Source organism: Mauremys mutica, chromosome 20 (genome assembly GCF_020497125.1).
Source record: "Mauremys mutica isolate MM-2020 ecotype Southern chromosome 20, ASM2049712v1, whole genome shotgun sequence".
Lineage (NCBI taxonomy): Eukaryota > Metazoa > Chordata > Testudines > Geoemydidae > Mauremys > Mauremys mutica.
In genome coordinates this window covers 13,607,972-13,632,573 of record NC_059091.1, presented here as the reverse complement: position 1 = coordinate 13,632,573, position 24,602 = coordinate 13,607,972, and the positions used below count along the sequence as shown (strand labels likewise).

The window sequence follows — 24,602 nt, the reverse complement described above, 5'->3', positions numbered from 1 at the left end:
GGCACAAGGATGGAGTATGGTATATCGACAAAAAAGCGGAACCTGGGAATAGAGAACAAATGCAAGCACCATGAGGCAAGCGGAGCATGCATAGGAGGGTGAAGGAAGCCAAGCTGAAGCAGAAGCCAGTGAATATATCTTGGCTTGATTTTGGATGGGTAGGTAGGAGCTGGTAACTCTTTATAATGCAGCGTTGGGTGAGGTGAGAGGTAGGCAGGTGCACACTCAGATACCTCAGCCAGGGAACAAGGAACACAGAATAGCCAACCCAACCCCTGTGGCAAGGATTCTCTGGGGAGGTCACCAAAGTGCAGCATACAGTGGTTGGGGCTACACAGCAGTTCATAGAAATTCTGTTCCCCCAGCTCCACTTCCCCCATCATCTTGACAACAGGATGGGGGATAAGTTAATTTCAGAGGTATTTCAGATACACATTTTGCTCTTTGCTCTGCTACAGTAGGCCCCGTGCAAGAAATCCCTCTCTATTCATGATGGGGTTTGTGTAGACAAATGCAGAGACAGTCCAGTCCATCCCAAAGATGGGAGGAGCTCTGCCTTGGCAGAGCATAGGAGGCAGCAGGTGCCTTCTTATGGTTCATAAGTCGCATGTCGGGGTATATCGGATAATAAATGTACATATATATAAATTACACCGTGACGGGCGTGAGCATCCACAATGGGTTTTGTAATTTTCCCCCACCTTGCCAACGACAAAGCTTTCCATTGCCAAATTTAAATGAGTGTTTGGGGAAGAGAAGGGGTGTCTCAGTGAGCCTGATCTTAGATCTGATTTCAAGGGGGAGGGCCAAGTGTAACGGGTGTCTTATACTGAGCTATGTATTTGAGTTTTTCCTGGTTCCAAAACTCCCATGGAGAAAACTTAAGGGTTGGAAACCACTGAAAGCAAATAAAAGAATGTTGGGATCAATTCCCTACAAACAGGAGTCCTCATCCTTTTTGCCACTCAAGCCCATCCTAAATGAACGCTGTTCCGGCTGCTTTTAAAGGCAGAATCTCACACCCAGAGACTAAATCCCAAGTGAGAAGCCCTGACATCGTGTTACACTGTTTTTGTGTCAGGACATGGGTGTGGTTTGTGACGAGGACATATTTGCAGATTGCTGGGATGTCAGGAGCAAAATGACTGCCTATTAAGTCCTTGGCGGCAGCCGGTGTATGAAACAATCACTTGAGGCCAGAGAGCAGACAGCTACACCAAAACCTCCATTTTATGTTACAGAAACAGAGAGCTCACTCAGCCGGTTGTGCAACCGGCTGAGCTATCCATTAATAGTCTAACTCAGTTGCCATAGTAACAAAACCCATAGACAACCAAATACACAACACTGCCCCTGCAACGTCGGAGTGGGATGACTCTGTTTCTGTCTAATGTGTTATCTACCACCTGGCTGCTGGACAGGGGAGTGTTGAGGCGCCCTTTGGCTCATCTCCATCAGGAAAGATCCCAAGTTGCTTCCACAGCAACTGGTTAGATTTGCTCAGTGCTCTTCGATATGTGGTCTTACCCTTTGCGCGGGCGGGCACACCACACACACACGGCCCTGGATTTGAGAGCCGATGGCGCTAGGAGTCATTGTCTCTTCACAAGTTTTCTTCCTTTCCTGTTGATGGCCATGGGGGGGCATGTTTCTCAAACCTGCTGGAAGGCAAATGGACAGGCAAAATGGGGGAAAGGATTGGGCTGCGATTCTTAGTCCTTCCGCATGTTTTCTCGTTTCCGTAAGCTCAGCGATGAGAAATGGGTGTAGGAATAGAAGAGGAGGAGGTGAAGGGGAACCACACCAAGTTGTCCCAGGCAACAATCACTGCAGATGGTATGCTTCAGGGCTGGCAGTGAAGAGAGATTTCTGGTGATGGTGCACACACAGGAGCTTTGGACGCCATTCACGAGCAATACAGAGGAACAGACTGGAGTCCCGAATGAGTGAGGTACCCTGTTTCTTTTTGTTAGGTTTCAGAGTGGCAGCCGTGATTAGTCAGTATCCACAAAAAGAAACAGGATTCAGTACTTGTGGGCACCTTAGAGACTAACAAATTTATTTGAGCATAAGCTTTTGTCGGCTAAAACCCACTTCATCAGTATGCATAGAATGGGAACATATAGTAACGGGAGATATATATAAGAGAACGTTGGAAAAGGTGGGAGTTGTCCCTACCAACTCAAAGAGGCTAATTAATTGAGAGAAAAAACTTCTGTAGTGATTAATACAAGATGGCCCAGTACAGACAGTTTTGAACCAAGAGGTTTGTGAGAATACTGAACATGGGGAATTAGATTCAATGTGTGTAATGAGTCAGCCATTCCCAGTCTCTTTTGGGGAGGTGCTCAGATACTCCAGCGAGGAAGGGCAGAACAACTAGATAGGGAGGAAGGTAGATATTGGTTGAAGGCTTCAATACTATCATGTTCGGCAAACAAATCCATCTGAAAAAACAGGCAGGAAAAAGTAGTGTCTATTGGGTTATGCCCCTCCCACGGAGTATATATGGATAAACTAAAGACAAGGCAACGGTGATCACAGGGTTAAAGACCTGCCCCCATGGGGAAAGCACTTCCTTAACTCACAGGGGAGTTGCAAGGATAATATGCATTAATGGTCCCAAGGCACCGCACTGATCAGGTAGATATGAAGGAATTCACTTCGTCAACAGGAGCGTAACTCTTTAGTGCAGGGAGATTATGGTTATAACAATAAACCCCTGACACAGATAGCACCTTTTTGTCTCAATGATCCCAAACAGCTCTACAAGCTAAGATGCAAGTTATAAAGAGGAATCGTTTTGCTTTACCACCCCAGTGCAGCCACCTCTGGGCTAAACCGTTTCACTACCACCTTCCCCAACAGTTTAGGGCAGAAAACAAAGACTGGAGTTACCACTGCTCAGAGCAATGGCAAATTTGGCCCACAGGCTTGCATGGGTGGTGTGTGTAGTGGGGGAGGAAAGTTGCAGGCTTGGGCCTGATGAAAAGAAGCAGTAAGTGTGGTGTTTAGCCAGTATCTCGTCAAAGGCAGGTGTGGTTTTGAGGATGATTATATTGTCTGAGCTGGCTTGTTTCTGCCTTCCAGCTGGGCTCGATCTCACACAGTTTCAAGATAGAGGGTAAAACCACCCCTCCGTTCTCCAGGCCAGAACACCCTGAGAACAGCTCTGGGGACTCGGAGAGCTACTGCCTCTTAGATGAGGATTCCATCCTGAGCGACTCCGCTGTCTCCACCGGCTACTTCCCCTGCTACAGAACGTATGGCGAGCTCCCACGCTACCAGCCGTCCCACAGTGCCAGTTCTCAACCAGGCAACGCAGAAGGGCGGGCAGGAAGCAGCTGTGATGCCAGCGTCCAATGCAGCGGGTGCTCCGAGGAGGACCCGAAGGTCTCAGATACAAGAGCCAGTGACACCACTCAGAGCTCCAAGGATCGAGGTGAAACATTGACCTGTGAGACCGTACCCAGCAATCCCAACGCACCAAGCGGGGGACCACTGGCTGAAGGCAACAGACACAGACCATCTGGGAAGGAATTTGAAGGTCAAAAGGACAGAGATTCTAGTCAGCAGCATCTAGCATTGGAGACACAAAGGGGATTTGGTCCAGAGGTGAGTGAAAACCTGAAGGAGCCTGAAGACACCCTCACAAAGGAGGCTGCCTCTGAGTTACTCGTGCCGGGGGGCACACCCTCATTGTCTCTGGGGAAAGACTCGGGACAGCTGCCAGGGACAGAGCCTCAGAGCAGCCTGTTGCCCAGCAAAGGCAAAGTGCCCACATCATTACACTCTGCAGCCACCACCAAAAAATTGTCCCCAAAGAAACAGCAAAAGCAATGCAGGAAGGAGGAGGAGGAGGAGGTCCGCCGTGCAAAGCTCGCCCCACTGCTGGGCCCAGGGGATGCAGTGCCCGGGCGGAAAAGAGGCTCTCGGTTTCCATGTGGGCACAGCCCAGAGACGGGGCACTGTGAGGTACGTGTGAGGTTGAGAAGCAATGCCACCTGGCCCGGGACACCTGTTTTGCTCCCAGCTTATGGGACTTAACTCGGTTACGTTTTAAAACAAGCACCTTTGTGCTTTCTCCCCGGCCACCCATCCCACAGGGGAGGACGCTCCCTGTAAACCTCCACAAAGCCACTTCCTTGCCCTCCTTCAAACTCCTCTGTGCTGGGATGCCTGTGCAAAGCTCGACAACAGCCCAGCAGCTGGTGTGCTGCGACCACCAGTTATCATGCAGCAGCAGCATCTCCTTACACTCCCCTTCTGCCGGGCGGTAGCCACTTATCTCATACTAACAGCGTGAGCTCTCTGGGGCAGGCAGCGTCTTTGTGCCAGTGGTACAGTACCTAACACAATGGGTCTCTGATCTGCTGCTGGGGCCCGTCAGCATCACCACACTAGACATAACTACTAATGCTCCCTAGCCCCAGACCCCTTGTTTGTTTCCAACTTATGGTACTTAATCATTGGAGTGCTGGAACATCTGTGCTGTCAGGGGCCAGCCTGCTCTCAAATCTGAACAGGATGGGAGGGTAACACGCCCCCTGTTGCACATTCTCCATCCAGAGAGTATGGAAAGAGAGCACGCTCATGGTTGGAGCAGAGGAAGAGGAGACAGAATTCTGGGTTCCATTCCCAGCTCTGGCAAGGACTCCCTGGGTGATTTTAAGGAAAGTGCAATCTCTCTGTGCAAATAATACTGCCTGAGTGGTTCTGTGAGGAGTCCATTTGTTAAGATACAAGTGATTTAAGATTCTTGGATCGAAGAGCCAGTGGAAATGTAAGGTATTAACAACAAATATTAAGCACATCAAGGAATAACACCACTTTGCATTTCTATAGCACGGTTCATGCACAGATTTTGAGTGCTTTAAAAACACTGAATGAGCCTCCCAAACCACTCGGCAAGGTAGATCCCGGTCAAAGATCACGCTGCACTCCACGGCCACGCGCCGTGTGGAGCACAGCAGCTGTTGAGCAGTACTGAACAGTACTTTTGGGGCAGGAAGTGAAGAACTGAAAAACTGTCAGAAGAATTGAGGGAGGCCCAGTTAGTGACCTGAGCTGGAATATGGACCAGCCTGCTAAGGGTTAATACCCTGACTCTTTTTAGGAGTGTCTCATGAGCTCATTCATAACCACGTGGAGTCAAGAGCACAGCTGGGAGGGAAATGGTTTTCCCATCCCCTAAGAATTTTTGTGTTTTAAAAACAAAACAAAACAAAACCAAACCATCTTCCCAGGTTGAACCAGGATGAACCAAAATCATAGCAACAAAATTTTACAAACTGATCAGCCAAAAACATTTCTCACATGCCAAGTAAAATATGTCATTTCAATTTGACCTTTTCAAAGTGTAAATGAAGTAAAATTCCAAAACAAAGAATCATTTGAAAATGTCAAAAAGGGAGATTTTGATCACATTGTACTGTGACCCCCTTCTGACAACAAACATTACTACACAACCCCCGGAGAGGGGACCCAAGCCAAAACCCAAGGGTATCAGCCCCAGGTAGGGGGCCTGTAACCTCAGCCCCACCATCCAGGGCTGAAGCCCTCAGGCTTCGGCTTCAGCCCCAGAAGGTCTAACGCCAGCCCTGGCGACCCACACTTTGAGAACCGGTGGATTGGGAGATGTGTGTCAAAACCAACCCTTTTCCATAGACAGTTTCAGGCCTTCTAAACTGGAGTTGGGGTGCTGTTGCCAAGGGAAGACTCACTCTGGTTTTGAAGGAGTTGGTTAATCTTTAGAGGGCTCTGCTCCAAGTATTGACCCAGCCCAAGGCTCCGTAGCTGGTGACATCTGACCCCCTACTAAAAGGGTAAAACCCTGCCATGTAGCGGGATATTAACATTCCGTAGCCCTAGCCCATGGCAGGTGACATGGGCCAGGAAATAAACACCCATTCCGTCACTGCACTTCTGTGCTTTCACACCTTTATTACAGGGGATCAGAAGAAAACGGATTCTTTGGCAAATAAAGCCCCCCAGAGCCCCTCAGTCTGGAAGGGCCCTTGGCAGTGAAATAAGGGGACTATAGGTGCTTCTCAATTTCCCTAGAAGCAAGAAAGATTGCAGAGAAATGCAGGAGCATGAACCCTCCCCCCTGCTGGTACCTGTTTCCAGCCCAAAGCCATTGGGGCACGAGGCGCCTTTCAAACAGGAACTGTTAGAGAATGGGTCCAGCTAAGGAACATTGTAATGGTCCCACAAAACCCTGCTGTCAAGAGTGACAGCTGACAGTCCCGCCCATGTGCAGGAGGAGGGGCTAGAGAAGGCTCCTCCCACCAACTCCTCCCTGTCATTGATATTTGTAGATTGAAGCATCAGGAAGTGGACCAGGAAGGAGGGCACGGGAAGCTCTCACAACGCTCTTGTCCCACAACCTCTGCAACTGCACCGGTGAAGAGCCACGATCCACCCCCTCCCAGCTCAGCCTGCGCTCCTTGGGAAACTGGTGTACGAAAGATCTTCAGGAGGTCATCTACGGTTGAAGCCACAGGCCGCCAGCAGCTGGGGGACAGAGGAGGCCAGGGGACAAGTGGGCAGTAGGCTGAGATGGTGGGATCTCCCGCAGGCGGAACCGCATTCACCCCATTTAAAAGCACCTCACCTCCCGCCTTCCTTGGCCTCTGTGAACTTCAGGAAGATGAAACGGGTACCGCCACACACACCCAAGGCTGGGTATTTTTCAAATATATATTATTTCTGTAACAGCTTCTGGTTTTCTCTGCTTTTGCTTTTTTTTGGGAGGGGCCTGGGTATCCTCTCTCAAAGCCACCCTGGATCCAGGGCCCTTGTGCACTGCTGTGTGCACTCACTCCCCAGGGAAGCGAGTGCACGCACCTCATGTCTGGAATCCCTCTGCAGCTAACACTGGGCAGCACAGACCCTGCCTAGCCCTCCTCAGCTGGATAGGACCCAGGGACTCAGACCCAGGATGGAGTAAAGGGAGAAAGATTGGGCTACTCTGCAGAAAAGAGTCATCATACCAACACTTGTCTAAGCCAGGAGAGAATTCATATCCATCTCCATCCTTCCAGGCCAGTCCATCCTCCCAAATGCCCTGCTGTGCTCAGATGCAACTCTGGCCCTTCCAGCCCATCCCAGACCCATTGCTGAAGCAGTATCAAAAGGGCAGGCCAGCATCAGAGAAATGCCCCTTCAGAATGCTCCCAGGCCCAACTGAATTCTGGCCTCCTTTGTTAAGCCCAGTCATTGCCTGTCCTAATGGAGAGATGATAAAGTGCAGCCTGGCAGGGTTTATTGAACAGAGATTACAGAGACACAGACAGATGGATGCAGCTTTCGCCAGAAAAGGCAACTGAGAAAGGGATGTAGGCAGCTTATTGCAAACACACACTGCACCTGGAATTAGTGCCTGTGGGGCTTTCAAAGCTGTCAAGGCTTTTGCTGCCTTACAGGCAGACACCACACAGCTGCAGCAGCATTTACTTACACACTTGGCATAATCAGTTTAAAATGCCCAAAAGCATTAGTCATCTTTTCCACCCTCCCCGCTTTACAAATTGGCTTGTCTGGGGCCAAGCACCCTTTACGTTTCTTATAATATGAATTTTGTCACTCAACAATGAAGCAAATGGCAATAGAACAGAGCATGGAGGCTAACAGCTGGAGCAGAACTGTAAACCACAGACAGTAAGAGGAATGATGACATTCACAAAAATGCTTCCTCCTGGCTCAGGAGGGGGCTATTTAGCCTATGTGTAAGGGAGAAGTCAAGAGATTTCAGACTGCCCTGTCCTTCCACCTCTTTCCTCCAAATATAGCTTCTTCCCGCTCCAAGGGGAGCCATGGCTGTTGATCAGAGCAGGCAACTACGATACAAGAGTCTTGGCTCTGGGAGAGTATGTCTGGTGATCCCAGCAAAGGCCGCAAAATGTGGCTGGCTCTCTGGTGGCACAACACTGTGGCACACCAAGCTATTTTTTTCCCTGCCCCCAAAGCGCTCTCTCACACCTATCGTCTTACATTTATTTCTGGAAGCTCAGCGATTATAAATGTGACACACCAGGCCATGACGTTTCCAGCCAATACTTTGCATTTGTTTAAAATGCTGCATCGGATGGAAATGGATATAGCCAACACAGTGAGACACTGCCTAGCCTGCTAGTAACAGCATTGGGATTGGACAGGGACATTCACTATATTGGTGTCATCTCCCCACATAGCCGTTGGGACGGCTAGCCACCAGTGGCACAGAGCAGGGGTCAGGAGGTAGGACAAGGCTGGTTAAAATGGTAGCTGCCAAACTGCTGCAGGAAGAGATCTACTTTGGATCACAACATGGACAGACACACATAGGAACAGCCCATGCAATAAATAAGTAACACAGCAATGTGGGGGGGAGGGGAGAAGTAGGTCTTTCCCAGGCATCAAGTTGTAGAGAGAGTAGATCATCACAACAAGTTCTGTGTATCTGTAGCCTATACACACAGACAAAGCCATCTCAGCAACAGCTTAGATGCCCGTGAGTAGTACAGCCCACACCAGAGAGAATGATCAGGTGATTTCCCCAAGGTCACATCAGAATTTTGGTGGCAAGCTGGGAACAGAACCCACATTTCCTAGCTCCCTCCCATGGCCATGTTGTAATCACAAGACCATCCCTCATTTTAGCCTTCTCATTGCAGATGAGAGAACTGGAGCAGACTGAACCTGTTCATTGCATAGTGTGCCTGGAGAGAATAAATGAAAGAGTTCCTGTTATAAACCTGGTCCACCGTAGTCGAGGGAAGCAGCTTCCTCTCCTTCCTGCTGCTTTTTCTCAGCCAGCTCCCTAAGGCATCTGCAGAGAGGCTTCAAAGTACCAGTGTACTGATCTGGCACCACATATTCGAGAAGCCTTGGCCATAACACCTGCAGAGAAGAGCAAGACTGTTCAGTACGCAGCTATTTCCATTCCCCCACCTCCAGTATCCTGCTGTCGGAATCCCTTCCTCTCTCATGTAGCTTCTCCTTTTATTCATCACTGACCCTTCCCTTACCTATCACCTCATCTCTCTCTCCCCATCATCTCACTCCACCTGTCCAATGCCCCCTCACTGTCTTTTAAATACTCTGCCTTCTTTGGTGAGCAATTTGGCTCTCACCCAGAGATGAATCCTCTTTCCCTGCATTAGAGCATTATGGAGCTATTTAGATGGCACCATCAACTCACCCAGAACTTTACAGACCTATATAAGGCACAGTCCCAGCCCCAGCATTTGTTCAAATCCAGGATCACCAAATCTAAATGTCAGAAGTATTCATGGGGGACCTAAGGGGCAGTTGCACTCAGACAGTGGAAAGAATGAAGAGAAGATCTCTGCAACATGATTCCTTCTAGTTCAGTTGCTTTCTATCTTTTCTCTAATGTGAACCACTTACTCCGTGATGAAGGGGTCACATCCCTGACATGAATTTGACATGCTGTTCCTCCATTATGCTGACTGTGCAAAAAGCTTCCTTGTGGGGAGGTACAAGGAAAGTAAGGAAGAACGTCCCTATTTCAAGAAGCAGTAGCAGCAGGTCACTTACTTGGGTCATTCCAGTGACTGAGGTGTCCAGACATTGCAGGATGTCAGTGCACAGGGTTTGGATCGTGTTTTCTTCCGGAATAGCCTGGGTGAGAAGTGTTGTACCCTGCTGTGAGACAGCTCTATAGAACTTATTAGCTAGTAGCAAGACACTGGCGAGAGAATCAGTGTCCTTCTCTTACAAAACCATCTTGAACATTGACCTATGCCTGCTTTTATATTGCACTGGAAGTGCACAAACATCTGAAGGGAAGAGAATAACGGAAACTCCTAACTGGTGGGTCAGATCCCAGGCTTAGGAAAACCCTAAAGTGAAGGGAATGATTCACTGAACACAAAAGAGTTTCCCCAACAGGGTTAATTTTCTTTACATTTGAAAAACTGTTTCATCTTTTTATCTCAGAGGAAAAGCATTCAGACTATGCAGAACCAGGGGGATCCACTCTATTTTTTTTGATGCCCCAGCCAGCTTGGTCATTTCGTGTGTAGTGAGTGTGATTCTATCAACAGGCCTAATTCTGCTCTTACTTACTCCGGAGTAAATATTGATTGACTCTACTGATTTCAGTGTAAAGGAGAGCAAAACTGCCCGAGGAGAACAAGCAGCCTTCCTTAAGATGGCGGGGGGGGGGGGGGTGCGTGTGTGTGAAAAAAAGGCCCTTGGAGAGTATTGCCACAAGCTCCAACTTTGTAGAAAAGGGGCCAGGCAGAGCTAAGATCTTCAACAACTTACTGTAAAGTTGAACTGTTTATGTTAATACAGATCACAGATCCAATCCTTACCAGTTTGCTGGTGGACACACTGAACTCCCTGAAAACATGTGCTACCATATCCCATGCTGCACAGTTCTCCACACTTTCTGAGCTGAGCAGCCTCCGGATGAAATGAAGAACTGCCTTCCTCACCTGAAAGGGTAGAGATGTCACACATGAGTTATTGTTATCCCTTCTGCCTGAGATAGGAGATAGGATATGAGAGTCCTTATGCTTTTGATTTGATCTCCTTGGCTTATAAACATGGATCCATTTAACACAGGCAGGAGAATGACATGCCTTCTCTAGTCTGCAGTCTCTCCTCTGGATCTGAATGAAAGCTTCACCCAGATGTCCATTCATCCCATATCATTGAAAAAAATTGAAATATTTCACTGCTCCACACACAATCTTACCGTAGCATTCTGATCACTGAAAGTGGATTTCACTGCCTCCACAATCAGCAACTTTTTCAGTCTTGTCTCGGGCACTGAAAGATAAGGAGAGGTGTACAGTACTTCTTTGTTCCACACACTCACTTTCCACATTGGAATGAATCCTGGATTTCAAAAGGCCCTATTTAAGAATAGTCCCAAGCTTCTCTCATACACAGAATCAATGGGGAAGACATAGGACCAGACTCTGGTCTCAGTTACACTAGTGTAAATCTAAAGTAATTCCAGTTCTATAAATAGTGCCATCATACTGCCATGATGGAAATAGTATAAAAGAATTAGATATACTGTGTAAACACAGATTGACCTCAGTCTAACAGAGCTCAGAATCTAGTCTATAGTGTCTAATACTGACGATTATCGAGTCAGGGGCATTATTTTATTTTTGATTATTGTTAATGTGCATTAGCCCCAAGTCAACTTCTGTATCTGAAGTTGAAAAATATCTTGGGCTACATTCAGCACTTAGTTGAACCTGTTGATTTCTGTGTGGCCATAGGGGGGTAACTTAGGGCAGCATTTGATCCCTTAGTGGATATCCAGACCACTGGTGACTGTGTGTTATAGAGATTCTGTGCCCCATTTGCAGAGGCCATGAGTCTGTTACAGCCCTGCCGGGCCTACAAAGCCTTGGTTCTTTAGTTCAATCTATAGTAGCTCATGCTTTTAGCTCTGGATCAGGGCTGGCTTTAGGCCGATTCCCCTGATTCTCCCGAATCGGGCCCCGTGCCTGACAGGGCCCCGCACATAACAGGACCCCGCGCCCAGTGGCCTTTTAAATTTTTACTCACCCGGGAGCGCTATGGGTCTTCGGCGGCACTTTGGCGGTGAGTCCTTCACTCGCTCCGGGTCTTCAGCAGCACGTGAAGGACCCACTGCTGAAGTTCCACCGAAGACTCGGAGCGAGTGAAGGACCCGCCGCTGAAGTGCAGCCAAACTCTCAGGGCACCGCCCGGTGAGTACAAGCCCCACAAATCAGGCCCCGCACTTCCTAAAGCCGGCCCTGCCCTGGACGTCCCCAACTCAACCCTCAGCATGTCGGCCAAGAGGGCAGCTGGCACAGTTGCTCCTGTGTTACTTACAGTCAGCACCAACAATAGCTCTGAGCAGATTCAGAGATGCCACACGAACAGCCTCATTCTCAATCTCCAGCTGCGAGTGCAGAAAGGCTATCAGATCATCAGGAGAAGAACGGGCTGCAAGGCAAGAAATCACGTCCTCACTGATGACAGAACTCTTATTCTTACCCTACCTTACAAAGGAAGTTACAAGGAAACTAATGTGTAACTCAGTCTCTTCCCCTTACCTAGCTGAACTATACAATAGACCAGCTCTACGTGATTTTCCATGCTGAGCGGCTTAGCTTGAGAACAGAGCTGTGGGAAGAAGGGAAATGGTCAAAGAAAAACTAATCAGAAGCAATTGAAAAGAAAATTTTCAATTAATTTCTAAGCTTCCACTTCTACTTGTCCAACTAGAGGTCTGAATCCCAGGTTGATGGTACTGAATGCACAGCAAGAATCAAACACAATGTCCAATACATTAGATGAGAGATGCTAAAGTGTTTTGAACAGCAGAGCTCATCGAATCAAGACACAGCCACAGTGTTTACTGTACAAATCTGACTCCCCCTGATAATCGGCTTATGGAAAAAATGCTTTACAAACTGAGCTGGATATTAGCTAAGAAAACGAGACCACTACCTGCTTACTCTTGAGCCTGCAGAAATCAGTAAGGCATGAGGCGGTCCCCAGGCTCTGCACTATCATTCCATAGATTTTGATTGTTAATATGCTTCAGATCTGCTGTGCCTAAGCTCAAGGGATCCAAGCAAAACCACCCCTCACCTGGTTGTGCAGAGCACTGCAGATGGCTTGAAACTTCCCGTCAGGGAGAGGGATCTTATATTCACCCGAGACCTCCAAGAGCTGGCTCAGACTCTGCAACAGAGGATGAAAGTCAGATGGTGGCACACACAGGAGCAATATGTAGTGACTGAAGCAGATTCAGGGGATTCGTAGATTCCAAGGCCGGAACAGATTATTGTCATCATCTAGTCTGTCCTCCGGTATAACACAGGCCACAGACCTTGCCCAGAATAATTCCCAGAGCAGAGCTTTTAGAAAAACATCCCAATCTCGATTTAAAAACTATCAGTGAGGGAGAATCTGCCTCGGCCCTTGGTAAATGGTTCTAAAGGTTAATTATCTCACCATTAAAAATGGACGCTGTATTTCCACTCTGAATGTGTCTTGCTTCAGTTTCTAGCCATTGGATCAAGTTACACCTTTCTCCGCTAGACTGAAGAGCCCGTTATAAAACATGACTCCCTCATGTAAGATATTATAGACTGTCATGAAGTCACCCTGTCACAGGATAGGTCCACCCCGTCAGGTGGTACCAGGTTGTGGAGGAAATGAAGTAGATCTTGGGCGGCCCAGCTGGCCTAGTCTCCCTAGCCACCGCAGCAGTCCTGGCTCCTAGGGCAGCATAGCCTAATGGTCGGGATCAGCGCAGCAGCCCTTCGGTGAGGGTTCACGGCCCAACAGCCTGAGTCAGTAGGGCTCCCCTTCTAGGTATGGCAATGCAGCCTAGTAGCCAAAGTCAATGGAACCACCTTTTGTGGCAAAATAGTGTTGCCTAGTGACCAGCCCTTCTCTACTGGCTCCTACCTATTCCAAAGGTCCCAGCCCAGGGCCCTGTCTTGCCGCAGGGGTATCTGCCACCAAATCAGCGGGGATCCTTCCAAAACATGCCAAGTCAAAGCCTGGCGCCTCAACTGGATCAGTGCTTAGTCTACCTAGGCTACTTCCCACTCAGGGATTCTGTGGTCTCTCCTCCATCTCTGGCATTGGGTGGCTGGGGGTCGTTGGTTGCAGCCACAGTCCGGCTGGCCTCTGAATCCTGGAGCACTGGCAGTCTCTCTGCAGGAGCCTGCAATGCACCTCTGCTCCCTTCGGCAGCCATCCCAGACTGAGCTGAGCGGCTCTCTTTTATATCCTGGTTCCAGCAGAAGCATGCCCAGCAGAGATGAGGGGCCATGGCCTCCTCGGCCCACAAAGTAGGATTACCCCTGCTGAACCAATGTGGTTCACACACCCTTTTACTTTCTGTTTGTTAAACTGAATAGATTGAGTTCCTTGATTCTACCACTGTAAGGCATGTTTTCTAATCCTTTAATCACTGTGGCTCTTCTCTCAATCTCCTCTCCAATTTATCAACACCCTTTTTGAGTTGTGGGCACTAGAACTGGACACAGTATTCCAACAGTAGTCACACAAGTGCCAGATTTAGAAGTAAAACAACCACTGAACTCCTCCTTGAGATTCCCCTTTTTATGCTTTTCAGCTTTTTTGGACACAGCTTGAGTTCGTGTTCAGCTGATTATTCATCATGATCCCCACAATCTTTTTCAGAGTCACTGCTTCCCAGGACAGCATCCCCCATCATGTATGTATGGCCTAAATTCTTTGTGCCTAGATGCATTTAAATATGGCTGAATGTAAATGTGAGCACCTTTGTTTGCACCCAGTTTACCAAGTGATCTAGATCTCTCTGAATCTGTCCTCTCCATTTTTTACCACTTCCCAATTTTTATCTCATCTGCCAACTTTAGCAGGGAAGATTTTATGTCCTCTGCCAGGTTATTGATAAAAAAGGTGAAAATCGAATTCCTTCCTGCATCTAAACACTTTTCTCCTTTGCTGCTTCAAGCTTCCAGAATGTCTCTGATGCCATCTACAGATTTTACTATATTGAAGCAGTTCTGTAGTGTCCTGATGCTATCAAACAAGTCCAATATTCCAAATCAATGGGTATTTCAACCCCAAAAGTGACCACATACTCTGTACCAGAAAGCTTCAACCAACAGAGATGGTGAGTAAATATCACTACCAAGAAGTTGTAAATGAACTCACGAGACATCTATAACTGTGTAGCCCCACTGAAGACAGAATATGGCCCCTTACTTCTTGCTCACGTGGTATTCAGGGTCGATGAAATAGAGAGACAAGGGGAGTGAGACAATATCTTTAATTAGATTATCTCACCCACCTTGGCGCTCTAATATCTTGGGACCAACATGGCTACAACAGCACTGCACAGAACGGGAGATGAAATAGACAGGCAATGCTTTTAGATCCATCTAGTTCCATAATCCAAAGCAATGACTCTCAAGCCTCCTTAGTATTAATTTTCAACCAATGACAGTTGTCTTGGTACTGACCAGAGACAACATATGGCAGCCCCTGCTCTGAGGAGCTTATGAACTAAAACAGAGACGCAGAGTTGACGGGATGTACTGGGAAATCTCAAGGAGGGAGGATCTTTTTGGAGTGGGGGGGTAGGTGTTTTGTTTTCTATCTCCTTATCATCCTCCCCAGGAAACAGAGGATGCTTTTCATAAGAGGCATTTACCTACAGATCTTGTTGCCTGGCTCACCACGTGTACAAACCCAGAGCTTGTGTGGATATTTATTTTCTAACAAGTCACTGTCTCAACCAGGAAACCCCACTGGCAGCAAATTCCTCATGCAGTTCATATATGCAGACACATAGACAGTTACCTTAAGGAGCAGTACCTCACCTTGGTGATGTGAAAAACATCAGTGTTCTCCTTATATTGCTCAAGGAGCCATGAGATCGGTTCAAATAGCTGATCTTGATACTCCTCTTTGTGTAGCAGGAGGCTCATCATGGGACCAAGGGCTTTGATGATAGCCTGCTTGAGCTGCATAGATGAGACACAGAATTTATGTTCCTATGAATTCATTCAATATCATTCAATGGGCACACCTTTTCTACTTCCAATGAGTGCACCTTCCCTTGTTACACTGTAGGAATGGGCCCATCAATATTTCCTGGTAAGAACCAGGACTCGTAGGGTTGGTTTTCAGGATTATATCCTAATGCACCTCACAACTATACCAGGTAAGATATTCCCCAGATTAGTATGCATTCTAGGCCAACTCATCCCTGCTGGAACTCCACTGGGGCTGAATGGAGGAATTAATTTAGCCCACTATCCCGCGTTCATCTGCACGTTAGGTGCATAAAACTAGAATCCATGTACACTGCATACAGACAGAATTTCCACGTTGTGGTGACATTATAAATGTTTGGATTTTAGATGTTTTACATGACACTCTGTTCCATCCAAAAGGACCTACCATTAAATGTCATCATCACAATGAGTGCCAGACACATAGAATTTAATGTTACAATTTCTGCTAAAGGTTTAGAAAGCCAGCAATTCTCACCTCCGGCTCCTCACAGGTCAGCCAGTTGCTGGTCACATGAGCATAAATAGGAAGAATTGGATCGCAGAATTGCGATGCATCCATTCTGCGGAATGAGCACTTTTCCCAGTTAGCGAAATAGAAATTTACTGCTCTTGACCATTTTTCCAGAACTGCATGGAAGGAGAGAAGACAGGCAATGTGAAAAGGACATATTGGTAACAAGGAGAAGTTGCTTTATCAGTGAACACACCCAAGCCTAAAGTTTACTACAATTCCACGGCAGCTACTGCTTAGTTCAGGAATAGACGCTGAAATCCAACATCAATTTTGAGCTATTTCTCTTCCCCCACATTCCGTGTCTTGTTTCTCAAAAGGCTTTTTAATTTGCAGATCTCTCAATCTTATTTCAATTACCATCATTTGAAGACAAATCTTTTCTCCCTTCCTTGTTACCTCTTAATTAGAGCTGGTTGAAAAAGCAGTTTAAATTAAATTAAAAATCTTTACGGATAGTTGTTTTTTTCTTTCAAAATTGCAAAGTGTAAAATCATTTCCATTTTTCAAATATCTGAAAAATTCAGTCACCTCTTTAGATGCTCCAAAACACTGGACGCACACTTCCTGATCAAAATTGTCATGGACATTTTTCAGGTTTGTTTTTCATCAAATTTGGGGGAAAATTATGGAAAATATAATTAAAAATCAAAATATTTCAGCAAGCTCTCCTCTAAATGACTTGTGTCCTCTGCAGTTATTGTTTATTTAACCCTAACACTGTATGATTTCATCCTGAGTTACAGTTTGTCTGAAAGATGTTGAGTGCCCCTAACTGCCATTGGCTTTACTGGGATTTGAAGTAGTGGGGAGCACTTTGCCCTAAAGGTAGGTGTATCTAGTGTCCTTGCTAAGAAGAATTAGGGCCCAATCCTGTTCTCTATGAAGTTGATGGCAAAATTCCCATTTACCTCAAAGGCACAGGATTAACCCCTTACTGAGCATCACCTGAAAAGCAAAGGAAGAGAGAAGTGGAGAGGAAGAGAAGACAGAGAAAGAGGGTGAAAGGAGATGATGATAAAGAAACTAAGGGGAGAGAATGGGTGAAGAAGTTGGAAATGGGATTTTTAAATGTACAGTATTGAAATCTGCTCCCTTCACCTCCTCCCCCAGGAGACTGCCGGCAGATGGGCAGCTTCAGCCTTTGTGTCTGTTTATTTTAAATTATATCCATGAGTCATAAAGGGCCTGAACTTTCAAATGCTCAGCGCCTCCTGCAAAGTACAGAGCACTCTCAACTTCACTGAGTGCCATGGGAGCCAAGGAACACAGCACCTGGTGCAACCCAGGGCAGGGAGCACAGTGCAGGGCCTGTTTGCAAACTTGGTCAGTCACTTCAATTGTACCAAAACCCCCTAAGTATCCATTTTGGGCACCTATAGCAAGTTCTGGCACTTACCACCACAAAATGCTTGTCTCATCCTGCTGTCGTTGACTAACTCCAGCATGCAGTCCATATCATACAGGGTCATTCTCACAAAACGGATACACTTAAGTGCTGCAGAGAAAGGCCAGAAGAGAAGGAAGACAGATAATCGGCTGCTCTCCGCCTTCTTAGAACACACTTAGAAACACTGTGGGGCAGGATGCTATGGGCTCCTGGGCTATTTTGCACTGTGTAAGCAGAGCAGGATGGCTTTACAGCAGCCATTGAAAGCCAGTGGGGGATTCACCCTGAAGAGGGGAATCCTCCACCAGTGCACAGCTCTGCCCGATGCCCAACTCACTCCCAGCGTAAGGGGAGAGAGCACTGGGGCCGGGTGGGAAGTGGGGTGGAGAAGAGCTCCACTGGACCTGATCTTCCACTCATTCCCATCCTTAAGGAACTTCAGTCAGGGGCAGAAGTTACAGCTTGCACCTCTGTCTGGATAGCTCATGATCTGGAAGCCCGAACTAGCAAGAGCAGTGAATCCTGTGTCTCTCCACACACACACGCACACACTCAAGCAGAGCTCTGTTTAGCTGTAATATTTTTAGGTAGAGAGAGTAATCCCCTGTCCTTAAATGAAAGACAATAACTTTGAAACAAAAGATGGAAGTTACCATACCATAGGCTGATGACAGGTTGCCCAGTGTAACTAAAATAAACTCTTCCGGCAGGTACAGATGACACCGCAGCTCAGACATCACATCAATGAAATAGCAGCGTGCCAGCGTCACTAAGGTGTTACTAGCTGCCACTTTAAGTTCATTTGTTACTTGCTAAAAAAAAAAAAAAAAGAGAGAGCGAGAGAGACTGAGGTGACTGAAGCCGGCTGCACTAGCCAGAGTTGTTTAGTTGAGTCAAGTCCTAATTTCTGTGCATAAGTTGTGAATGAACCCACCCAACTTTCTGTGGATAGAGTCATTACTTATAAATATTCATTGAATCAAAACAATCTTCAGCCTTTGAGTTGCTTGCAAGCTGCTTGGTTAGACTATTCACTAGTAGCTCCTTGTGGTGGATGACTGGTCACCATAGTCACATGATATTTTGCCCCGCCCTTCCCTAAGGAGGTAGTAAGAGACAGACTGGGCAGCTTCAACAATATTCAGAGAGCTTTCCTGGAATAAACTGTCCCCCAAAAGGAGGCTGACTTCCTTTGGAACAAGAGAGGGATTTTTCCATGGGTTTTCCTGCTGCCAAACTAGATTCTAAATCCAATGCTGCTGCTTTTGGAGATAGCTCAGATTGTCTGTCTGTCTTAGGGCTTTATACTGCACTTATCGCTATAGTATCAGAGTACCTCCCACATAACATCAGTATAAAAAATGAAATCCCTAGTAGACTTTGGGAAAGACGTGCTCATTAAGAAACCATAGGCCTGTCTCTGTGTCTGAGATCATGTGTCTCGGGTTATGATCCTGCAAAGCACTTAAGCACATGTGTAACTTTCACATGTGAGTTTTCCCATCTTATGCATGTGCACAAGTGCTGTCTAGGACCTGGGCTTTGGTCTGGAGGAAGGTGTGGGCCTCTAACAGAAGAATACATTTTCATTTCAGTATATAGTTTACTCTGCCCCCCCCCCCAAAGAGAGTTTTAATTAGTTAAAGCTTTGGATCCTTTGATTAGTAGCTCAGGAGAACTAACTTACCCGAGTCTGTCTCATCTGCTCTGAGGCTAGGCTTATAATTTTGTTCACTAGCCTTCTCTCTAGGCCCCCGGTGTCCTGCTGTAACACATTCTGCAGGATATAGTAAATGTCTATTTTGTTTTGCTGGGGACAAACCAGAAGAGAGAACAAACAATTGGGAAAAGTTTTTCTTGATGACCACACAGTAATTTGACAAATAAGCCCCTGCCCTAAAGAGCTTCCAATCCAAACATGAAATGATTAGCCCAAGTCTTATCAGAACAGAGCAGGTCCGTGGCCAGGAAGAGAATCCATGTCTCCTGAGTCATTATCCAGAGTCCTATCCACTAGGCCATACTGACTCCTCAGCCAGCATGCTCACACAACTAATCCCTTGGCTTAACTGATGTCAAACATGCCACGCCCTCCACAATCACCGCATTAGCAGCACTTCAGAAGCAGCCGAACAATTGACATATTTTAATCTTCATGCAGAGAAAAAAAGCCAGAAGAAGCCTCCTTCACTGCCCCCTTCTTGAGTTTCATTTATTGAAAACAAACAATAAAAAGGAGCCCCTTGCCCTTGCTCTAGCCACTCCAGACAGAATTGGTAAATGTGTAATTACAAAATACCCAACTCCCGCAGTAAGTCCTCAACAGCTCCTAGGGGAAATTAGCTCAGCAGTTAGATCTTCATTGACAGTCGCACACTCAAAGGTGTCTTTTATGAGGCCCATCAGTGTAGAAATTCACAGATGATACTAAATATGGGGGAGTTTAGTATCAGCTGGGACAGAAAAAAAATAAAGAGGGAAACAGAGAAATTAAAAACCTGAGCGAAGAACAAGATTCTTTTCAGAAAACTGCAAACTAGCACATCTGGAAAGGAGGTAACTGACATAATGAGAGGAGAAAAGTGGGAAGCAACAAGTGCCCTGGGGGTGACCGTGAAAAAGCAAGTCAACGTGTGTATGCAAGGGGTGATGGCTACCACAAAGAGCCATGTGGGTTGGGTCTTTTCCACACAGGGATCATGGCACAAAGCAGGAAGACGACAGTTCCTCTGTTCATCTAAGGTGTGACTGTATCTGGATTATTGCATTTTCTAGCACCACATTCCCAGAGAGATCAACAAATTGGAAGTAATTCGTGGGAGAGCAAAAAAGAATGCACGGGGGGTGGCAGAATTGACTTCTGAATAGAGCCCTGCAACCTGACCCAAATCCAATGGGACCTGACTACAGGCATCAGGCTCAAGTTGGATGAGAAAACAACTGACTCTCTTGGGCTCAGGTCAGCTCGGCTCTCCTCCTTTAGCCCATGGGATCGGCACAACAGGGGGCAGTGTCAGAGGATGAAGCCATTGCTGAACATTGTTGCCGCTGCACCGGCTCCACGAGCAGGATGCGGTGGCAATATCCGGTTTGAGGGGAAGGGTTGGGACCAGGATGGAAAATTATTCAACCCTCTCAAGGTGAGGTGAGTGGGCTTGGGGCCAGTTCAGGTTGGGCTTCAAAACTGGGCCCGAGCAGACCTCTACTTCTGAAGACAGACTGAAAGAACTGTCTACGGCAGATGCGGCCAAAGGATGGCTATGAGGGAGACATGATAATACCATACAACTATGTGAAGCGTGTGAACATCAAGGAGGGAGAGGAATTTTTTAGTATAATACATTTAGGTAAAAGTAGGAGTAATGGGATTAAACTAAAAAAAAAGACATACAGTTTAGACTTTAATAACAGGAAAAATGCCTCACCTGTGAGACAGGTCTATAAGGTTATGACATAGTCTTCCTAGGAAAATAGTGGAAGTTCAGTCATTAGGGGCTTTTAAAATTAGTTTAGCCAAACCAGTGGAAAATGGCCATTTGGAATGGTTCTGCATTCGCAGGGAAATGGACTGGATGATCCAATAGATCTTTTCCATCTCTGTCTCCTGGGAGTCTCTAAATCTAGGTAACCTGCATGCCAAGGTCATAAAGCCCTTTGGAATGTTCAGAGCCAATCAGATCTCTCGATTAGCTAAACATTCCAGGGGTGCTGCTTGAAAAGGAGGCTTCTGCAAACTGCAACCAGAACACACAGCTCCACTGGGGAGAAGCTCCTTCCATTCATTTTTAAATGTCAGGAGGATTTGTTTAATTGAAAATTGTCACTGATAATTTATGAATACATAAGCACTACGTAATACAAGTATCTCTGGATTAGGCAACAATTTTATTCTTTAAAACCAAAAGAGATTCATAATTAATCAAGTAATTCAAATAATTAAAGTACTAGGAGGCCAAGACAAGCAGTTCAGTTCTGCTCATAAGGGCTAGTGGGAGAGGACAGACTGGGGGAGGGGCTGAATGGGAGTGGAGACCCAGGGTTACAGGGCAGGAGGGAGGTTCAGAGACACACAGTGATGGGGGAGGAGGTGCAGAGCTACACAGGGACAGAGGGTGGTTGGGTGGGGCACAGAGCCACATGGGGATGGGCGGAGTGGGTGTATGAGCAGGGGTGGAGGAACACAGGGGCAGATGTGCCTTACTGAATGGGAGAGGTTAGGAGTCAGCCAGGGTCTGCATGGGGGGAGCTCCCTAACAATTCCTCCCCACCCCTCCCAAAAAAACCATTTCATACTTTTCCCACCCATACCCAGAAACCCTCCAAGTTCACACCCAGGCTTCTTCCCAGCAATTTACCTCCCTCTCCCTCAGCTCCTCTATTACCCTGACTCTACCAAGTCTTTGCACTGCAGCTGAGGGATGACGGAAATATGGTTCTGTAGTGAGTTTAAATGAATTATACTCAGAGTTCTGTATTAATATGCATAGTAAGGAATCTATTTGTCAAAAAACATTTCCTCAATCCTTTTTGTTGTCTGTATTGATACAGACATACTTGCTGACAGGGATTTTGAAATACATAATTTGAACTGGTGCAATTATATTGCATATTTGCAGAAATGTTAAAATACTGTGCACATCATTTTTCTTTTTTTGTTGCAGAATTCTCCCCATAGAAAATATATAGATAAGGTCCCTTCAGTGCTATAATCTCAATAATATGTCATCATAAGAAAGGAGTGTTGGTTAGGAATAAGAGCAGGGAGTCAGTTCACTTAGGTTTTATTCACATTCTTTTACTAACTTGCTAAGTGGTGTTGAGCAAGTAACTTAATTCCCTGTGACAAATCATCTGTAAATGGGGATCGTGCATACCATTCTCACAAGGGTGCTGTGAGTCTTAATTCACTAGTATTAGGTAAGTGCTTTGAGATTTTTGGATGAAGATGCTAAAGAAGGGCACAGTATTATTAAAAAAGATTATTGCTAGTCCTATAGTGTACTTTTACTATATACAACCCATGTACTCCACTGTGTGTAAAAGGACAATGCTCTTTTTATAGAGCATTATATCATCCTGATCTGTAATAACAGCATTTTGCATGATGAGTTCACGCCTGAGGACAGAAGGATTAATACTGATGGCGCACCAGACCAAGTTCTATACTGAATTACCCCCATGCATTCCCCCAGGAAGTCAGGCAGAATTTGGTGTAGACACATGGAAAGCAGATTTAATTTCCTGAAACTGCCCTACCTCATCCTGTTGCAGTTTCTCCAGCAGAACTCTCACAACACTAGCCAGCTTGGTCTTAGCTATAGAGGCAATCCTGAGGGCAATTTTGTTCTTATCTTGGTCAGCCATATGTGCCAGGAGGGAAACAACCGCATTATAAACACCTGAAATTAAATAAAAGGATTCAGTTGGTTACCATTGATGGTACAAATTGGTGCTGGCCTCTTTAATTCACTATCCAGTAAAGATTCTGCAGGTGCCCAAACACTGTGAGGAGAAGACGACCTGGGAATCATGTAAATCCTCTTCCTTCCTTCTGATGACCAGGTTTGTGTGCTGAAGGACCCAATGTGTTTGGGGGGAAATCATAATGAAGAAAATTTGCTCCTTTCGAGTAGATCCCTGTGTAAAATAATCTTCCTTTCCCTCTTTACTATCAGTTGATGAGGTTTGATAGCATACAGAATACTACTTTATGGCCCAAATTTTCAAAACTGGTTGCCTAAACTTAAGATCCTAAATTCATATTAAGGCACCTACACCCTGATTCAGCATCCTAATCACATGCTTAACTCTAAGCCAACAAAGAGACCTAAAGTTAAGCACATGCTTTAAGAGTTTTGCTTAGTCAGGGCCTCATTTTCAAAAATCCTGAGCACCCAGATGACAAGTTTTTGGGTTCAGTGTAAGGCTACAAGGTGAAATTTAATGACTTGTGAAATCCAGGAAGTCAGACTAGATGATCTAATGGTCCCTTCTGGCCTTAAACTCTATGAAACTATGAAATAGCTGATGTATTAAAAAAATCAGGATTTTATCTCCCATGTATCTCTTAGCTGTGGGCAGAAATTCTCCAGGAGCCTTAATATTTAACAAGAAATCTGAAATGCCATATGTATCTGTCTCCATGGTAACAGCATTCCAAAGCATGAAGGAGGAACTGACAAGATTTCCCTTTCCCTGGAAAGACTGCTTGAGGTTAGGTGATTGCCCATCCTTTATGCAAATTGCATCCTTCAGTTCTAACACTGCAAACTGAATCCTAACTGTAACCTACACTGCCCATCTAGCTGCAGTAGTGATAGTGTGGGACTAGGAGCACTAGTGTTGCTAAGAAGTGTGACCCCCCATGCTTTCTTATCCTGCATTTAAGATATTAGAAGAGCTTCATTTAGACAGCCAGAAGAGAAGTCCCTCTGCATTTTTTGTTCTAGTTTCCCCCATCTCTGAGGATTCCACAGCTAGATCTTGGCTCCATGGATGCAGAAGACACAAAATGATAATAAACATAATAAACATAAAACACCTGGGACAAAAGTAGGGAGACCTCCCCCATAACATTCAATACAAACTGAGATTCTCAGGAAAGTTTCCAGCTCCAGAGGCTGTAGGCCAAGTCCTGAACTGGTGTAAATCAACACAGGTACAAGGAAGACAACAGAGCAACACTGGTTTACATCAGCTGAGGTTCTGGTCATAGAAATGGAGAACATTACAACTAATCTATCTGTATGCCTATGCTTTCTGAATGTGTGTGTGAATATAGACTGGATCTAGAAAATACAGTGCTGACCCTTACCTCTCTCGGTTACCTCCTGCTCAGTCACAAATTTATTCATGTTTTAGTCTTTCAACACTTCCTCCAGTCCTTTCTCCAAAGAGCTCCTGTACTGATAGGCAGCTGGCCTCTCAGTCTGTCATGGCCAGGATAGCCAGTTCAGATTATGCAAGCACTATTATGACATCAATGTGACTGTAGCATACCACATAATCTCCTGCTGACCAGGTATGTGCTGTAATTACATGGACAAGATCCTCAAAGGTATTTAGGCTCCTAACTCACACTGAAATCAGTAGCTTTTAGGAACCTAAATACATTTCAATATCTGGGCCCATACATGTAAGCAGTTCAATAGGAGGCTACATTTGCTCC

The 24,602-nt window shown here is 46.1% G+C and overlaps 2 protein-coding genes across 2 annotated transcripts; one reads left to right on the top strand and one right to left on the bottom strand.

Annotated features, from left to right (window-relative positions):
• Nucleotides 1-1,936: 1,936 nt before the first annotated feature.
• Nucleotides 1,937-6,497, top strand: LOC123353787. Its single transcript, XM_044995198.1, has 3 exons — nt 1,937-1,951; nt 3,091-3,975; nt 6,321-6,497. The coding sequence occupies exons 1-3, from the start codon at nt 1,943-1,945 to the stop codon at nt 6,495-6,497; spliced, it is 1,071 nt and encodes a 356-aa protein (XP_044851133.1). The 5' UTR covers nt 1,937-1,942.
• A 2,053-nt stretch (nt 6,498-8,550) lies between these two features.
• On the bottom strand, nt 8,551-24,354 carry LOC123353858 (maestro heat-like repeat-containing protein family member 2A). The gene is made up of 14 exons (XM_044995288.1): nt 24,249-24,354; nt 22,691-22,833; nt 19,122-19,244; nt 18,093-18,246; nt 17,444-17,542; nt 16,009-16,160; nt 15,336-15,479; nt 12,598-12,690; nt 12,057-12,126; nt 11,833-11,946; nt 10,712-10,785; nt 10,326-10,448; nt 9,544-9,627; nt 8,551-8,883 (listed from the first exon to the last, which is right to left on the bottom strand). Exons 1-14 carry the CDS (start codon nt 24,286-24,288, stop codon nt 8,731-8,733), a joined length of 1,566 nt encoding a protein of 521 aa, XP_044851223.1. The 5' UTR covers nt 24,289-24,354; the 3' UTR covers nt 8,551-8,730.
• Between the last annotated feature and the right edge of the window lie 248 nt (nt 24,355-24,602).